At 41.2% G+C, this 15,655-nt stretch overlaps 1 protein-coding gene across 2 annotated transcripts in view; it reads left to right on the top strand.

Moving 5' to 3' along the window:
• Positions 1 to 15,655, top strand: part of ATP8B4 (ATPase phospholipid transporting 8B4 (putative)) — an 85,929-nt gene that overhangs the window by 26,590 nt on the left and 43,684 nt on the right. For both annotated transcript variants that reach the window (XM_061595024.1, XM_061595025.1), the window contains 6 exons: positions 278 to 436; positions 1,199 to 1,287; positions 4,374 to 4,570; positions 6,222 to 6,430; positions 8,217 to 8,260; positions 10,393 to 10,558. In XM_061595024.1, the coding sequence (XP_061451008.1) occupies positions 278 to 436; positions 1,199 to 1,287; positions 4,374 to 4,570; positions 6,222 to 6,430; positions 8,217 to 8,260; positions 10,393 to 10,558 (864 nt within the window). The remainder of the gene's footprint in view (positions 1 to 277; positions 437 to 1,198; positions 1,288 to 4,373; positions 4,571 to 6,221; positions 6,431 to 8,216; positions 8,261 to 10,392; positions 10,559 to 15,655) is intronic.

The following is a 15,655-nucleotide window of genomic DNA, read 5'->3' as shown; positions in this document are numbered from 1 at the left end:
GGTAAGCAATCTTCAGGCTTACACTGTTGTCTGTGTTAAAAATATGGTGGTTGTAATGACACAGTTCCACATTAAACTGAATTGCTTGCTATATCATTAATGTATGCAGACGCTAAATGTTGTTTGTTCATGTGTACCGTGATGCATTCATCCATCACGGCCACATTTTTTCTAACATAAGGAAGAAATTCCATCTTGTTAAAATGTGGATCATATGAAATGATTCCATGTAAAATCTAAAATGCAGTAAGCAACCTGTTTGATTTTCATTTTATAGGAGAAGTTGAGTGTGAAGCTCCTAATGGCAAGCTGAATAGATTTGCTGGAGTTCTTTCCTGGAATGATAACAAACACTGCCTTAATAATGAAAAGATGCTGCTACGAGGTTGTGTACTGAGAAACACTGAGTGGTGCTTTGGAATGGTTATTTTTGCAGGTAAAGATGAACGTAACTCAGGGACATAGCTCAGTGGTAGAGCCCCTGGCTTGCATGCAGAAGGTCCCAGGTTCAATCTCCAGCATCTCCAGGCAGGGATGGGAGAGACTCCTGTCTGAAATCCTGGAGCCAGTCTTTGTAGACAATACTGACCAGTGGTCTGACTCAGTAGAAGATAGTTTCCTATGTTCCCTGTTTATAAGCCTGCCAACAAAAACAGTTGCCCAAAGCCTTATATGCAATATTGAATATTGATAGTACATAAAACCAACTAATAATAGAGGATACTAATAACCAAAACATCTAATCTACTGTATATTTTGAAAGTTGCTTATTTGCTATGCATTTGGACACCTATTAAAATATCATAACCAAATTTTGCATGATGGATTCCAAGATCAAGGAACAGGTTTTCATCTTTGTTTGGATACAGTTGGACACCAGTTTGAATCAAGATGGTGGACTGAACCTTTCAAAACTGCACTGATCTTAATGACTGATTTCAAAACTGCGCTGGTTTTTTAAATTAGAATTCCCGAGCAAAGCCAGACACAAGGCTGCAAGTAATAAATATACTGCCTAAAAGATGATAATAACAGAAGAACTGAGTTAGAAAAAAAACAGTTAAAGATCTTTAATGAAAAACCTTTGATGAGTGAAATATATGGCATTCTCTGCATGAGCTACTTCTACTAATGATAAAGTAATCCACTTTGTTAATGTGCTAGAAGTTTAAAAAGAAAATTGTTACTGTTGTTATAGGCCCTGACACCAAACTGATGCAGAACAGTGGCAAAACAGAATTTAAACGAACAAGCATTGATCGGCTAATGAATACTTTAGTATTGTGGGTAAGTGTCTACAATGGAATCTTCAACTAGTGTTGAACTGACCTCTTAAAAACAATGGATGGTATTCAATTAACTTTTTGTGCTAGCGGAATGGGGTTTCCCTCCCTCTCCTGTCCCTGCATGTGCCTTCCCTAGATCTGATTGGGAGGGAGTAGGGAAAAAGCAAATTCAGGGACAACTTCTAATGGCCAGCTGGAGTGGAAACGTTCAAGAAAAGAAAGTACCCCAAGCTGCTGGTCTTTCAGCCTTGCTGATGGATGGAGCGACTCTGCATCCCTTCTCTTCCCTCCTCAACTACAGCCTGATGTATGAATGGGGGAAAAATTTGATTCAGTTTACATTTAAAGGTAAACCTACCTAATTCACACTCTCCAAAACAATGTGTAGACATAAACATAGACACTCTTCAGAACCCGCACATCTCTGAATTTTGCAGTGGTGTTCTCCAGCCACATGACTCATATGCAGATGCATGTACTAGGACACAGTGTGCATAAAAATGTCTCTATTAGTAAAAAATAATAATGACGTACCAGTGCATTATACCAGGGGAAACCGCTTTACCAAAATGATTATCTTAGGCAAAATTGCAAACAAAAATGTATATATTAGGAGAAAGTCACACTAAAATGCTGAAACATTTTCATGAAGACTTTCATTGCAAACTGAAGGCTGAACTCAAAGGGGGGGAAATGAGAAAGTGAAAGAAACTGAAATTGACAGGCTTGCCCCTCCTTAATCTGATGTAACGGTTGTTGCCAGGTGATAGTTGAGGGAGGGAGAGAGGGAGGAGCCTGATAGCTGTACTGGGAATGAGAAATCTGCTTCCCTGTCCTCACTTATTGATGATGTGGCTGTTATGAAGGCATGTTCAAAGCACTGTACATTTGATCATTGAAGAAGCTGTGGAATGTTGCAAGCTATCACGTGAATTGAGAAATAAGACTTAGAATGAAACGAGAAGTCTGAATGAGAGAAAAAGCAAACTATGTCCTGGTTGGGGAAAAAATCCCACTTGCATTTTCAGAACTATTTGCAAACTTTCCAAACGCATCATTAATTTATTCAGCAAAGTTAGAAAAATACAACTTGAACCAAGCTTTTATAAGAATCTTTGTAATAAGTACTCTTGGTGGTTTTTTGTTAGCTACTAAAACAATAGAAAGTTGGGTGGTGGTTTTTTTTGGTCAGCTTTTCACATGTTTGCTTAATATAGGATTACACTGATGTTGGGCCAAATTCTGAAATCCGTGCCGTGAACTAGGATCTGCAGCAGGGCCGCTGCCTGTAGTAGATGGCTATAGGGAGTTGCGTCACCCCAGAGGGAATTTAAGGAGACAGTTTGTCTTAGGAATGTTCCCCAGAACATTCTGGCAAGCACAGAGAACGTGTAGTGCCAATCCCAATTAAGGGACCAGTACAGAAAGATGGGGAAGCTTCTCTTCTGAACAAAGAGCTCAGCGACTTGAACTCTCCTGCTTTGCCTTTAAACACTATAAAAATGGTACAGGGAGCCTCCTTGTTTATTCCCCAGAGCATTTTGGGATTGTTTAATATGTGCATGCAGTTGCACCGGACCTATTCTGTCTAGAGCAGAGGTGGTTGTTAGATTTATTGGTTGCTTGATACTCAAAGGTCTCCAAGTGACTTACAGCAATGTTAAAAACAAAAACAAAAATGTACTATAAAAACAAAACAATAAAACAACAACATCCCCATGCAGCCACAGGGAGCTTTCGCAGCACACAAATAACTGGCAATATAATCTTATCTCAGTCTACCAAGTGCCTGGGGGAAAAGGTAAGTCTTTACCTGGTGCCAAAAAGATGTCAATGAAGGTGCCAGGCAGACCTCACTGGGGAGCATATTCCACAGATGGGGAGCCACAACTGAAAAGGCCCTCTCCCTTGTCACCACCCTCCAAGCCTCCCTTAGAGGGGGGGGGACCTGGAGAAGGACCTCAGAAGAAGATCTGAGAGTCTGGGTAGGTTCATATTGGGAAAGGCGTTCCAGAAGATTCCCAAACTGGTCCACAGACCACTGGTGGTGTGCAGCATGTCTGTAAAAATACAATTAAAAATCATACAGCATCTAGCACAGCACAGTACCATTAGGCAGAAAAATCATTAAGAACCTCAGAACTTTACAAGCAGTCTGTGAGGGACGACTGCTCAGGAGGGAAGTACGTATACCACAAAATCCTTTAACAGTCATTTCCTCACCTCAGGGTATGATTAAGGCTGAACTACAGGTTCTGTGAGGCGTCTTGAGACTGCTAACAGAATTCTCAGCACCCTCACAAAACTATGGTCGCTTGCAAACAACCTGTTTAATGAGCATTCAGTCTAATTTGTTTGGGAAGAGATTAGATGATGTCTGCTATTCAGTGAACATTCATCCTGATCTGTTTATAGGGAGATTAGATGACATTGCCCCAAGCATTATCCCACAGTTTCCAGTGCATTTCCCCATTACTTTACGTATCGCAAAAAGTCTGGTCTTTTAGGGAAGTGGGTTTGTTGCACAAGAGCTTTAAATCTACTCTAATTGTGCAGCTGGGATGTCATTGAATCTCACTCTAAAATAGTAACAGTCTGAAAGTGTCCTATGGCTCCCAGGATCCTTTGGGGGAAGGGAAACCATGACAATTAAACTGGCAAAAAACTGATTTTAGTTTGTAAAGTTTGTATATGTCCTTTCCGTGACAATACTTAAGAGAGAATTTAGCCTTACTGAGGTTTTGTTTAAACACAGTGAATAAGAAATGAGTATGTAGCCTTGTATGGCCCCATCTGCCCTATGCATTTAAAGCAGACTTGTACCACTTTAAAAAGTCATGGCTTCTCTCCAAAGAATCCTGGAAACTGTGGTTTAAGGGTGCTGAGAGTTGTTGAGACCCCTATAGCCTTCACAGAGCTACAATTCCCAGAGTTCCCTGGGAAGAGGGATTGATTGTTAAACCACTCTGGGAACTGTAACTCTGTGAGGGGAATAGGGGTCTCTTAACAACTCTCAGCACCCTTAATAAAATTGTAATTTTAAGTGGTAGGTGGGAAATCGTCTAACTACTTTTACTCTAATTTCAGATCTTTGGACTTTTAGTATTCATGGGAATCATTCTGGCAATAGGAAATTCCATTTGGGAGCATCAGACTGGAATCCAATTCAGAATTTACTTGTCTTGGAGTGAAGTGGTGAACAGTTCTATATTTTCAGGATTTCTAACATTTTGGTCATACATTATCATACTCAATTCAGTTGTGCCCATTTCTTTATACGTAAGGTAAGTTGCTAGATTGTGTTGTACAGTGTACATCAATTGCTAAGTGAGTGGGAGAAGTTTCATAGAGTGTGATTGCATACCCTCCAACATTTCACAGATGATAATAAGAATGTGGTTGAAATATTATGATTCTCATACCAAGAATCACTTTTTGAATTCCTCTTGCTCTGCTGTTATGCACTGACTGCATTTGGACCATGGTTTAATGTTACAAGAATGAGCCACAGTGAACCCCGGACTCATATGCTTCCTCATCCCATCTGTTCCTCTGGCATGGCTGCAAGGAGGAGATCAGAAGCTTCCATCTTAGATTACTCAAAGTTTAGTGTGTCATCCAAAACCTAAACCATGATTAATCTTAACTATGGTTAGGCGAAACAAGCAAGTTTTATAAAGCAGGGCTTGAAGTTCACTTGTTTCAGCTAACGAGAGTTAAGATGAACCACAGTTTGTTCGGGTTTGGACTATACAACAAGCTATGATTCATCTAAAACAAATGGGAAGGCTTCTAAACTCCTCCATGCAGCTGTACAGGAGAGTGTGTGAGCCCAAGGCTTGCAGTGGCTCATTCTTGCAACACTAAACTCTGATATAGTGTTATGTCTGAACCAGACCAATGTTGAACTCTTCACTGCACACAATTTGCTGTATTCACTTACTCTACAATAGTAGTCCTCCACTGATCTATAGGCCAAAAGGACATTTGTTCTTTTCATTAAAGTTACACTTGAAAAACATAGTTTTACTGCAGTGTTACAAACTGATCAAAATTGACCTCAGCTGCTGCTGTGTTAAAATGGCAGGCTGTGCATTCTATGGTGTCTTAGTGTTCATAAGGTTTACACATAAGGATGAGAGAAGATGCTCCTATTGCTGACCTGGGTGCCTACTGGCAGGAAGGGTGGGATATAAATATAAGAAATAAATAAAATAAATATTCCCCAGACAGAGATCTCAAGGAAGGAAATGAATCCCGAAGGACACCTCTAGCAACCCATACTAACAAAAACTTCACAATGCATCCTCAGAAGATACAGACTGGTATATTGAAATACCAGAGATACCTACCAGAAAATAAGGATGGTTCCTATGTCATTGGAACATATGATCCATCTGGTAGGACCAAAAAAAAAGCCTTCCAAAACATTATTTGTACAGCCATTGGCGGCTGGTGCCCACTTGGGCTGGTGGGGCAGAAGGCAAGGAACCCAACCGTAGGTGGAGCCAGAGCCAATGATAGGCAGAACCAACTCATTCTCGTTTTGTCCCCATCCTCCTCCCTGCTGAGTTCTATAAGGGCAACACTGAGAGTAAGGAGGAGGAAGCTGGACAGACAGTGCCATCCCTGGACTGGTTGTATATAGGAAGGCCAGCAGATGGGGGTTGGCTGGGGGCAAACAGAGGTTGGTGGGGAAGTGCCCCGTTTACCCTAATAGACAAGCCTCCACTGTGTGCAGCCAATAGCAAAGGAGCTCGATGGACAGGGAGTTCCACAGGTTGGGTGCAGCCACTGAGAAGAACTTTTCTGTCTTCCTACCAAAAGCACCTCAGCTATTGGTAGGATAATAGAAATCAACTGCTTGCTTATCTTTTTTATTTGTAAGTTTTACAGCATTCTGAACAGCCTTTACTGTCTGCATTGCTTTCAAAGTGTGGAAGTGATTCGCCTTGGACATAGCTACTTTGTCAACTGGGACAATAAAATGTATTATTCCAAAGAAAACACACCTGCTGAGGTTCGGACAACAACTCTCAGTGAAGAACTGGGGCAAATTGAATACATTTTTTCAGACAAAACCGGGACACTCACTCAAAACATAATGACTTTTAATAAGTGCTCTATCAACGGAAAAGTGTATGGTAAGTTGGTGTTTCTTGATTCTACCACTGTTAGGCTTGAAGAACTTTTTTTTTTAAAATGGCAGTTTCTTCTTATTCAAGATCTTTTGGGATTTATAATTAATGCTACATGGAGTTAAATCTAAAGACCACAAATGGAAGGAAAAATAGTCGCTAGTGCTGTTTTCACAAACACTTGTGCAAGAGTTCATATGGTGTGAAAATAGCTAGCAATAACAATTTATAGATAAAAATATATAAACTTTTAATAGATAAAACATCCTTCCTTTCTGCAGCTCCTTAAGGAAAAAAATGGGAAAAGATCATTGGTACGTCTCCTGCTCGTGGGAAGGGTCATTCGGCGGCAGCAGATTATCTGCATCTTGGCCTAATATCCACTTGAGTTTCTTTGGGGGATAAATTAGTTCACAATAGGGGGATTTTTTTCAGCCACCAAAATGGAGTTTAATTACCAGTACATTCAAAGTATTGGCAAGTGCCACTAAGAAAGGAGGAGAAATTAGATGCAGTTCACTTTTTCAGGTGAATTTACCTAATTTGCACTTTCTGAAACAAAAGTGGGAACCAATACACAGCCATCCTCTGAAATTCACACTTATCTGAATTTTGCAATGCAGTTCTGCAAGCAAACAGTGTTTACAGAAGTGCATACATTAGGGGAAAGTGTGCATTACAATGGATACATATATGAAAATAACATTCAAAATGATAGGGACTGTTGGGGAAATTGCTTGCCAAAATGTGTACATTAGTCAAAACTTCATGCAAACGTGTTTATTAGGATTAATTTGCGAACACATTTTTATGAGGATTTTTTTAAAAAAAATAGCAAATCACTGCAGGCATATGGAGAACAGAATTTAAGACTGGAAAAATGAGAAATGGAGAGAACCGAAATTGATAGATTGGCCCATCCCTAGGTGTCACTAATGGCCACTGGTGTGTTTCAGATTAATAGGGATGTACTGGTAATCAAGTGCTAGTCTGAGAATAATTTTTTTTGGTGTGTTACTTTAATCTTGAAATTCTGTGTGTGATGAGAAGCTCTTGAATAGGGGTGGGGGAGAAGCTGAATCTATACAATTCACACTTTCTGAAGCAATATGAGAACTGAAACACAGTCATCTTATGAAATTCATGCTTATCTGAATTTTGCAATGCAGTTCTCCAACCAAACAATGCTTACAAAAATGCATGTATTAGGGAAGTGTGCGTAAAATGAATGTATTAGTGAAAATAACATATAAAAATGCATTATATTAGGATAAATTGCTTGAAAAATGTGTTCATCAGTTAAAATTGCATATAAAATGTGTTTATTAGGAGAAATTTGCACCAAAATGCTGAAACATTTTCATCAGGATTTTTTTAAAAATCACAAATTGCTGCAGAACTGAATTTAAGATTGGAAAAAAGAGAAACAGAAAAAACTGAAATTGACAGATCTTTCAATTTCTACTCTTGTGGTAACCTTTTTGAACCCCCTCTTGCAAGGAAAGCTATTGACAGTGCAATTCTGTACATGTCTACTCAGAAGTAAGCCCATTTAGCTTAAAGGGCATAACCCCCAAATCAATAGGCTGCAATCCTAACCCTGTTTACCTACGACGATAATCTGAAACCCATTTACCTGGGTGTAAGCAATCCTAATCCCACTTACCTGAGAATAAGCCACATTAAATTAATTAAGACTTCTGAGTAGACGTGTTTGGGGTTGCGCTGTAAATCGGACAAACTGAACTTAAGCTGAATGTCTTCTGACTTTTCCTAATTTTTTTTCTTCCAGGCGATGTGTATGATGACCTGGGCCGCAAAACAATAATCAATGAGGTAAAGTGGTAAAATGCTTTGTTTTGTGTCTGGAATTTTATTGGTTTATGGAAACACCAGAGAAAATATTATGTTGCAAGTTATTTAAACGTCTAGAAAACTTAACTTGCTGTTCTGTCTGAGCAAAACTGGAAAACAGTTGCCCTAATCCAGATATATGGAAAGGCTTTATACTTTTGGCTCCTAAACACCAGCTCCAATTCCCCTCTCCGTGGTCCCTGCTGCATCCCAATATGATTTTAAAATTCCCTGTAAAAGTTGCACCGTGGCATAAATACAGTACAAGTGCAATCCTTTGCATGCTTCCTCAGAAGGAAACCTCACTCATATCGTTCATTTTCATTTATTTAAATTCCTTAGCCACTCTTCATTGCAAATGCAATTCCAAAGTGGCTTACAAATTAAAGCACATATTTGTTTGTATCTGGGGAACAGAATTGAACTAGTCAGCAGTTGATAGGCAGAAGGGGAACAAACAGTAACTCCATCCAGATACATGTTACATGTTGCAATATTGAGAGCAGTCTGAACTTCAAAGGACAATTGTGTTTTGGTTTGCATATTGTTGAGGAAGTGTGAATTAGTTAGGTTCACTAGAGAGGAGTAAAGCCCACTTACTCCTCCACCTTAACTCTCTGAAGTCCACAGCCTCCGCTGTTTGAAGCTGTTTTTCTATGTCTCTGTTCACTTCAAAGGAACATTATGGAGGACAATAACCAGAATTTCTGTAGCAGTTACACTTCTCTGGTGAAAACTGCTGTAAAAGTTATACTCCCAATACACTTTTTTCTTCACATCCAGGGGCAAAATGGTCAAGTGAAAGCAGGCTGGTATACTTCTAGAGCTAATGGAAGAAGTTGTCACTGGTGATGCAATTTGTGCAAGCTTTTTGGGCTAAATGTTAAAAGGCAGAACAATAACAAACTCTTGATCCCTTTTGTCAAGCAAAGTGTCGTGACATACATGCCAAGACTCTGAAGCCAGGACATCGCTGATTATTAGTTTTCCTGAACTTGTAGACATGCAGAAAAGAAATATTTCCAGTTCCTATTTGCCTCTTGCAAAAGAAAATGACTGCAAATGTTCAGTCTCTTCCTCAGTAATTCCCAGACTGTGTTCTGGGAAAGAACTGCTAGTGTGCACAGAGCCCTGACTATCCAGCCACAACACATAATAGGCTTTCTGTTGCATCTCTGTATGAGTTACTGCTCTGAAATTCCCTTCTTCTAGGCAACCTCTGTCAGGGCAGGTTATTCTCCAGCACAGGTCCAGTAGCAACAACCACCTTTCTCAGACAGTTGCTAGGGATCCAGCTCCCTTGCATGTTCCATCAGTGACATTTGCCAAAATATGGCTAGCTCAGAACAGACCTGCTGTCATTTTGTGTGGAACCAGGCCAGTCATCTTCTGCTGATTGAAGCCTCTAGCTGTGGGTCCTTGGCAGCAGGAGTGCTTCTCCAAGTCTAGGAGATCCTGCAATGGTGTCCCCTGCAATCTTTGCTGGCATGTCTGGTGTTACAAGATGTAGTTACATGTCAATGCTCACACATTTGATCTTAGTCCAAATGCCAAGAAGTTATTTCAACAGTTTTAAACAAGATTTCTAGCTGTTGTGGCAGCACACATGCTCTCCTGCATACTTCACCCAGAATCCCGTGCTCTGAGGAAGACTCCCATTGCGCCTTCCTCCGAGACAGGCAGGGAAGAGGTGCAGGGGGCAGTGGAGAAATGGCCAGTGCTGCTGTGGCTAATTCAGGCAAACGAAAAGCAGGAAAAAATAAGTGACGGGGAGAGGAGGAGGAATGGTGGGACAGTAGTTGCAGGGGGAAGAGGCAGACGGTGGTGGCAGGAAGAGGAGGAGCAGTGGTGGTGGCAGGGACGCCACTCTCTTGCACCAGCCCTGTCTCTAGTAAGCAATAACATCCTTAAGGGGAAGGGCCGTATCTCAGTGGTAGAGCATCTGCTTTGAATGCAGAAGGTCCCACGTTCTATCCTTAACATCTCCAGGCAGGGCTGGGAGAGACTCCGTGCCGGAAACCCTGTAATGCTGAAGTATTCGTTTTTCGTGCAAAATAAATTCCTGATCGTGCTTTCTTCTTAGCATTTGTGTGTGTGTACGCTTTCTTTCACAGAAAACAATGGCTGTGGATTTCTCATTCAATCCATTCGCGGACAGCAAATTCTGCTTTTACGACCACAGTTTAGTCGAATCCATTTCACTGGGAGACCCGGAAGTACACGAATTCTTTAGGCTGCTTTCTCTCTGCCATACAGTCATGTCTGAAGAGAAAACCTCAGGTACTGTAACGTAGAGCAAGATGTACATAGGAATGTTAGAAAAGCCTTGCTGGGTCAGGCCAAAGGCCCATCTGGTCCAACATCCTGTTATCATCAGGGCCGTCCAGATGCCCATAGGAAGCCTGCATTCAGGACCTGAGCACAAGAGCACTCTGCCCCCTGTGGTTTCCAGCAACTGGTATTCAGTGGAGGCAGAACATAGCCATTGTGCCTAGTAGTCACTCATAGCCTTACTCTCCAAGACTCATGGAGAGAAGTGAACGAGGGAAAGCCTGTGCTTGAATGAACACAATATTCCCTGAACTTGCTAGAAAGCAGGGTTCTGCTGCCACGTTCAGGGAACTTATGAGCTCAAATGAATACAGTAATACCCCAGTTAACAAATCCTCCAGGAAAGAAGCTCCTTTTAACAAAGCCTTTTTTGGGGGGGGGGCAAGAGTGGGGCGCACATTCAGACATAGTCAGAATGTGGCTCCTTGTCTACTGGATTACGGCTGCTGCAGGCAGCTCTCTCATGCATGGTTGGAATGATGCTCCTTCCCAGGTGCCCTGGAAGCACTGTTTACAGCAGATGCATCTGCTCGAGTGTAGGGGAGGATGGCAGAGAGAGAGAGAGACACCAAGCATAGGGTGGTGGTGGTGATGGCTGCCCATTGCTTGCCTGCCTGCTTGAGTGTATGGAGAGAACTGTGCTCAAACCTTTAGATTGCTATAGCAACATGCCACATAGTAAAGGAAAAAAAGGCAAAGCAGGCATCCCTGGTATGCAAGGCTTATCTGACCTGGTCGTTTCATTTCAGACATGCATATTGTTAGTTTTGAATAAAATATTTGCTGAAATATGTTGAACTGCTCCTCTTTTTTTGTGGTGTAGGAACCTATCCCTATTCTTTCTATGTTATTCATACCTCTGGTAGCAAAGTTTCTGTTAAAGAAGTAATGTCCAGGAACACATGTACTCCATTAACTGAGGTATTACTACGCAAGAAAGGAGTTGAGGAGGCAGAATAAAAAACTCAAATCCTGCTCTTAACCTTACCCCTGGGTACAGTTTGAGGGGGGAGCAGGGGGAGATTTGGGGCGATTCCAGACTGTTGCTATTCTTAGGTGGGATTCAGTCACATACTGGCCAATTCAGGTTGTGATTTGATGCTTTTGCACAATACACCTGCTCCCCCCCCACAAAAAAAACAGATTTTTTGAGAGAAGGAAAGTGATGGGAAAATGCACTGGTGAGTGTGGGATAACAATCGCTCGATGAGCTTCTCATAGCCTTCTTGCAAACAGAATGAATGATCAATAAACAGCCAAGGTTGTCCAACCTCCCTGCAAACGTTGCACAAACAAGTCAGGATGAATGCTCAATAAGCAGGTCAAGAGATCATACCTATAGTTCCAGTCATTTTTCTCAAAATCCTCTGGCTGGAAGCAATTAGTTTTCTGATAAGGAGTGTCCACATGTTACATTCAATGAGTGCAGAATTTGGGTAAACAAATAGTTGAGCTGTCTACTCATAGAGTAATTCACACATAATATTCAATGAGCGTACAGTGTATCTGTGTACCATAGAATCATAGAATAGTAGGAAAGATCCTATAAGGCCATCGAGCCCAACCCTCTGCTCAATGCAGGAATCCAGGTTAAAGCGTACCTGACAGATGGCTGCGCCCAATGGTTGAGCTGTACAAATGAACAAGTGTACACTCTTTCACGCAAACATGTGTAGACGCAGCTTGTACCGGCGTTCAGTCTAATGTGTGAACATCCCTATAGTGAAATGACCTCCAAGCATTTGTAACGTATGTACGCCAGAAAGGCAGACTGTAGCTGACTGAGTCGGCAGGCATTGGTTGTTACCTTTGCAGGCCAACATTCATTCTTGATTCTTTGTTGCATGGCCTGTTAAGCACGGCCATCGTCTTGAAGCTTCCAGACAGGTCTCAGGCTGCCGATGTCACAACGATGCTGTTTGTTCTCTGAAGCTGTGATATTTTCCTATGTACTTCCTCATATTGGCAAAGAGACATTTTGGAGGAGGGGGGAATTCTTTCCTGGTGAAAACTTGTACGTTCCCCAACATAGCCTATTAATCCCCCCCTCAGTTTTCTGTCAGTACCTCATGCCTCTAAAGTGATTCAGAAGGAGGGGGGAGAGAGGGAGAGAGAGAGAGAGACTGACAGAAGAGTGGGATATTATCATATAAAATGGTTATAGATGTTCCATGTTTGTATTGTATTTGGAAACCTCGTAGTGTCTTTATGATTGAAAATATAATGCTTAAACACAAACCCTAATACAATACGGTGGTCTGAATACGACTGATATTTTTTTGTGCCGGAGGGCTGTTGTTGGTGATGGTGATTCAAGCCTGCCTACAAAGGAGTATTTTGCTTTAACTAGATCATGTTGTGTAGTCTGCTGCTGTGGCAGATTTGAGAAGAAAGAAATGCACCGTGCTGTAGTGATTAACTCAGATGTAACACATCTCGGTTTGTGCTTGTGCGTATCTGTTTTGAGACGTGATCTCATAATGTATAATTGTCTTGCTTTGGTTTATATGTATGCAGATCGTTCAGCTTCAAACAGTGCAAAATCTTCAATTTATGGTTAAAAGCCTTCTTGGTGATTTGATGTTGATTGAAGTTGATGAATATGTTTAACTACAAAAAAATAAGTCAGGGACCGTGTTAGAAAAAAAAGAGCCATTATAAATGAACTGCATTTGCTAGTAGTATTTTGGGGGTATAACTATGTAGTCCTTAAGGATCAGGCTTCTAAAGAGTCACCAGTTTTGCCCATGGAAGGTTGGTGAAATTTCCCCACTACGTTTACTTTTCATAGGCACAGAGCATTTTATTCTAGAATCAATGGCACCTGTGTACTTGTTTTTTCTATGTAGCCCACACACAATCTAAATCTACTGCCACACACTAGATGGCAATTTTTTACCATCTGAAAAGTGTGTTTGTTGTTTGTTCATTCTGGAAAAAAAAGCTCATTGCAAATTGATTCTGCGTCACCCTGTGGTGTGTCCATTTGAAAATAGATGTAGGTAGTCCCTGCAGTGTGTGTGTGGGGAGTGTATCCATACCTGTACAATGACATTGTGGGTGGCTGTATAGCAAGATGTCAGTCACCATGTCATTCTTCATTCACCTGGGGCATGTGCAGGGAGGAAAAGGCATGGATAACCTAATCGAGGAGAGGATTTCCAAATGCAGATCAAATAACCACACCCACCCTTATGGGCGACAGGATCTAAAATCGATCTAGATTGAAAGCAACATGTTGAGGATGAGCATGAACAATTCTGGATTGAGAAAAACTATGTTTCTGTGCTACAAATGGGTTAGTATGTACGCAGCCATAGTATAGTATATGCAGCATAGTGTGTATGGTGTGGGACTTAAACCAAGAAAGTCTGGATTCAGGTTTCTATTCATTCAAGATGCTCAAAATGAGACAGTAATCTGTAAGCAATCTTGAGCATCTTGGAGCAAAGGCAAGATATAAATGTAACAATATAATGGTAATAAAGTAATGGGGCACACAGGGAACAAAAATGAATTGAGCCTCCATGTCAATTCAGTTTTTGGCTGTGAGGACCATGCTTAGAATCCTGAAACAAATGTAATCAAGTTATCCAGCAGTTTTGTATGAATGATTGTTTTCTGCAAAAACATGTCACACACACGTGTGCGCGCACATGTAATATTCCATATAACAACACTGCTTGGAGTTTCATTTAAATATAAGCAGTATATAAATTGTCTAAATGAATAAACACTGTACATTAGACCAACATTACTATTATAAGAGATGGCCACCTATTAAGATCATGACTGGTTGGAGAACATCATTGCAAAATTCGGGTAAGTGCTAATTTTGAAGGATGGCTGGATTTCAGCTCTCTTATTCTTTTGGATTTGTGTGAGTTTGATCAAATTGACTTTAAATGTGAACCAAAACACACTTCTCCCCCATCCCTACCCCTCACAGAGCTACAATTCCCAGTACTCTTAATAAACTACAGTTCCCAGGATTATTTAGGGGAAATAATGTGCTTGTATGGTGTATTTGCAGCCTTGAACTAGGAACTTTCCAGTTCATATCTATTAAATTTGTTCCCTGCCCTTTATCCAAGGAGCTCAGCTCAGCCTATATTAAGGTTGGCCTATTTCCTTTCTATAACACCTGTGAGGTAGGTTAGATAGAAAGCTGGTGACTCCCCAGAGTTATGCAGTACGATAGCATGGCTGAACAGACATTTGATCCCTGGTAGGAATCTAGGAAGCTGCCTTATACTAGCCATGATGGCTGTGCTGTGCCACCCTAGTCAGAGGCAGCATGCTTCTGAAAACCAGTTGCCGGAAGCCTCAGGAGGGGAGAGTGTTCTTGCACTCGGGTCCTGCTTGCGGGCTTCCCCCAGGCACCTGGTGGCTGTGAGAACAGGATGCTGGACTAGATGGGCCACTGGCCTGATCCAGCAGGCTCTTCTTATGTTCTTATGAGTCAGACCATTGGTCCATCTAGCTCAGGATTGCCTACAATGACTGGCAGCAACTGTCCAGGATTTCAGACGGGGGGGGGGTTCTCTCAACCCTACCTGGACCTGGGATTGTCTGCATGCAAAGCCGATGGTCTACTACTGAGCTATGGCCTGATTTCCCTGGCTGAAGTCTAATAGACTAAATCTTTCCACTGCACCACACACTGACTGTCGCAATGTTGCTCTTCAGCTTTATTCTCCACCAGCTCTCTCAATGCTTCTCCAGCTCCTCTTCCTTATTTTATAGGGCTGCCCTATTTAATTGATTAGAATCCTTCCAGTTGTTCTAGATTGCCCAAGGCTAAAGATTTTTGCATCATTTTATTTATTTATTTATTTGATTTATATCCCGCCCTTCCTTGCAGCAGGAGCCCAATTTTCCCAAACAGTACTATTTTGAGCGTGTGGTTTTGAGTATCCATACTAGGCCAAACACGGGATATCTTTGTTTAGGCCCTCCGACTTAATTTTTAAAAAAAATAAAAATAAATTCAAAGCACTTTTCTGTGGTTGCTAATTTAATTATTTTTTATTTATTTCATTTATA

Source organism: Rhineura floridana, chromosome 14 (genome assembly GCF_030035675.1).
Source record: "Rhineura floridana isolate rRhiFlo1 chromosome 14, rRhiFlo1.hap2, whole genome shotgun sequence".
NCBI lineage: Eukaryota > Metazoa > Chordata > Lepidosauria > Squamata > Rhineuridae > Rhineura > Rhineura floridana.
This window is presented reverse-complemented; position numbering and strand designations above follow the sequence as displayed.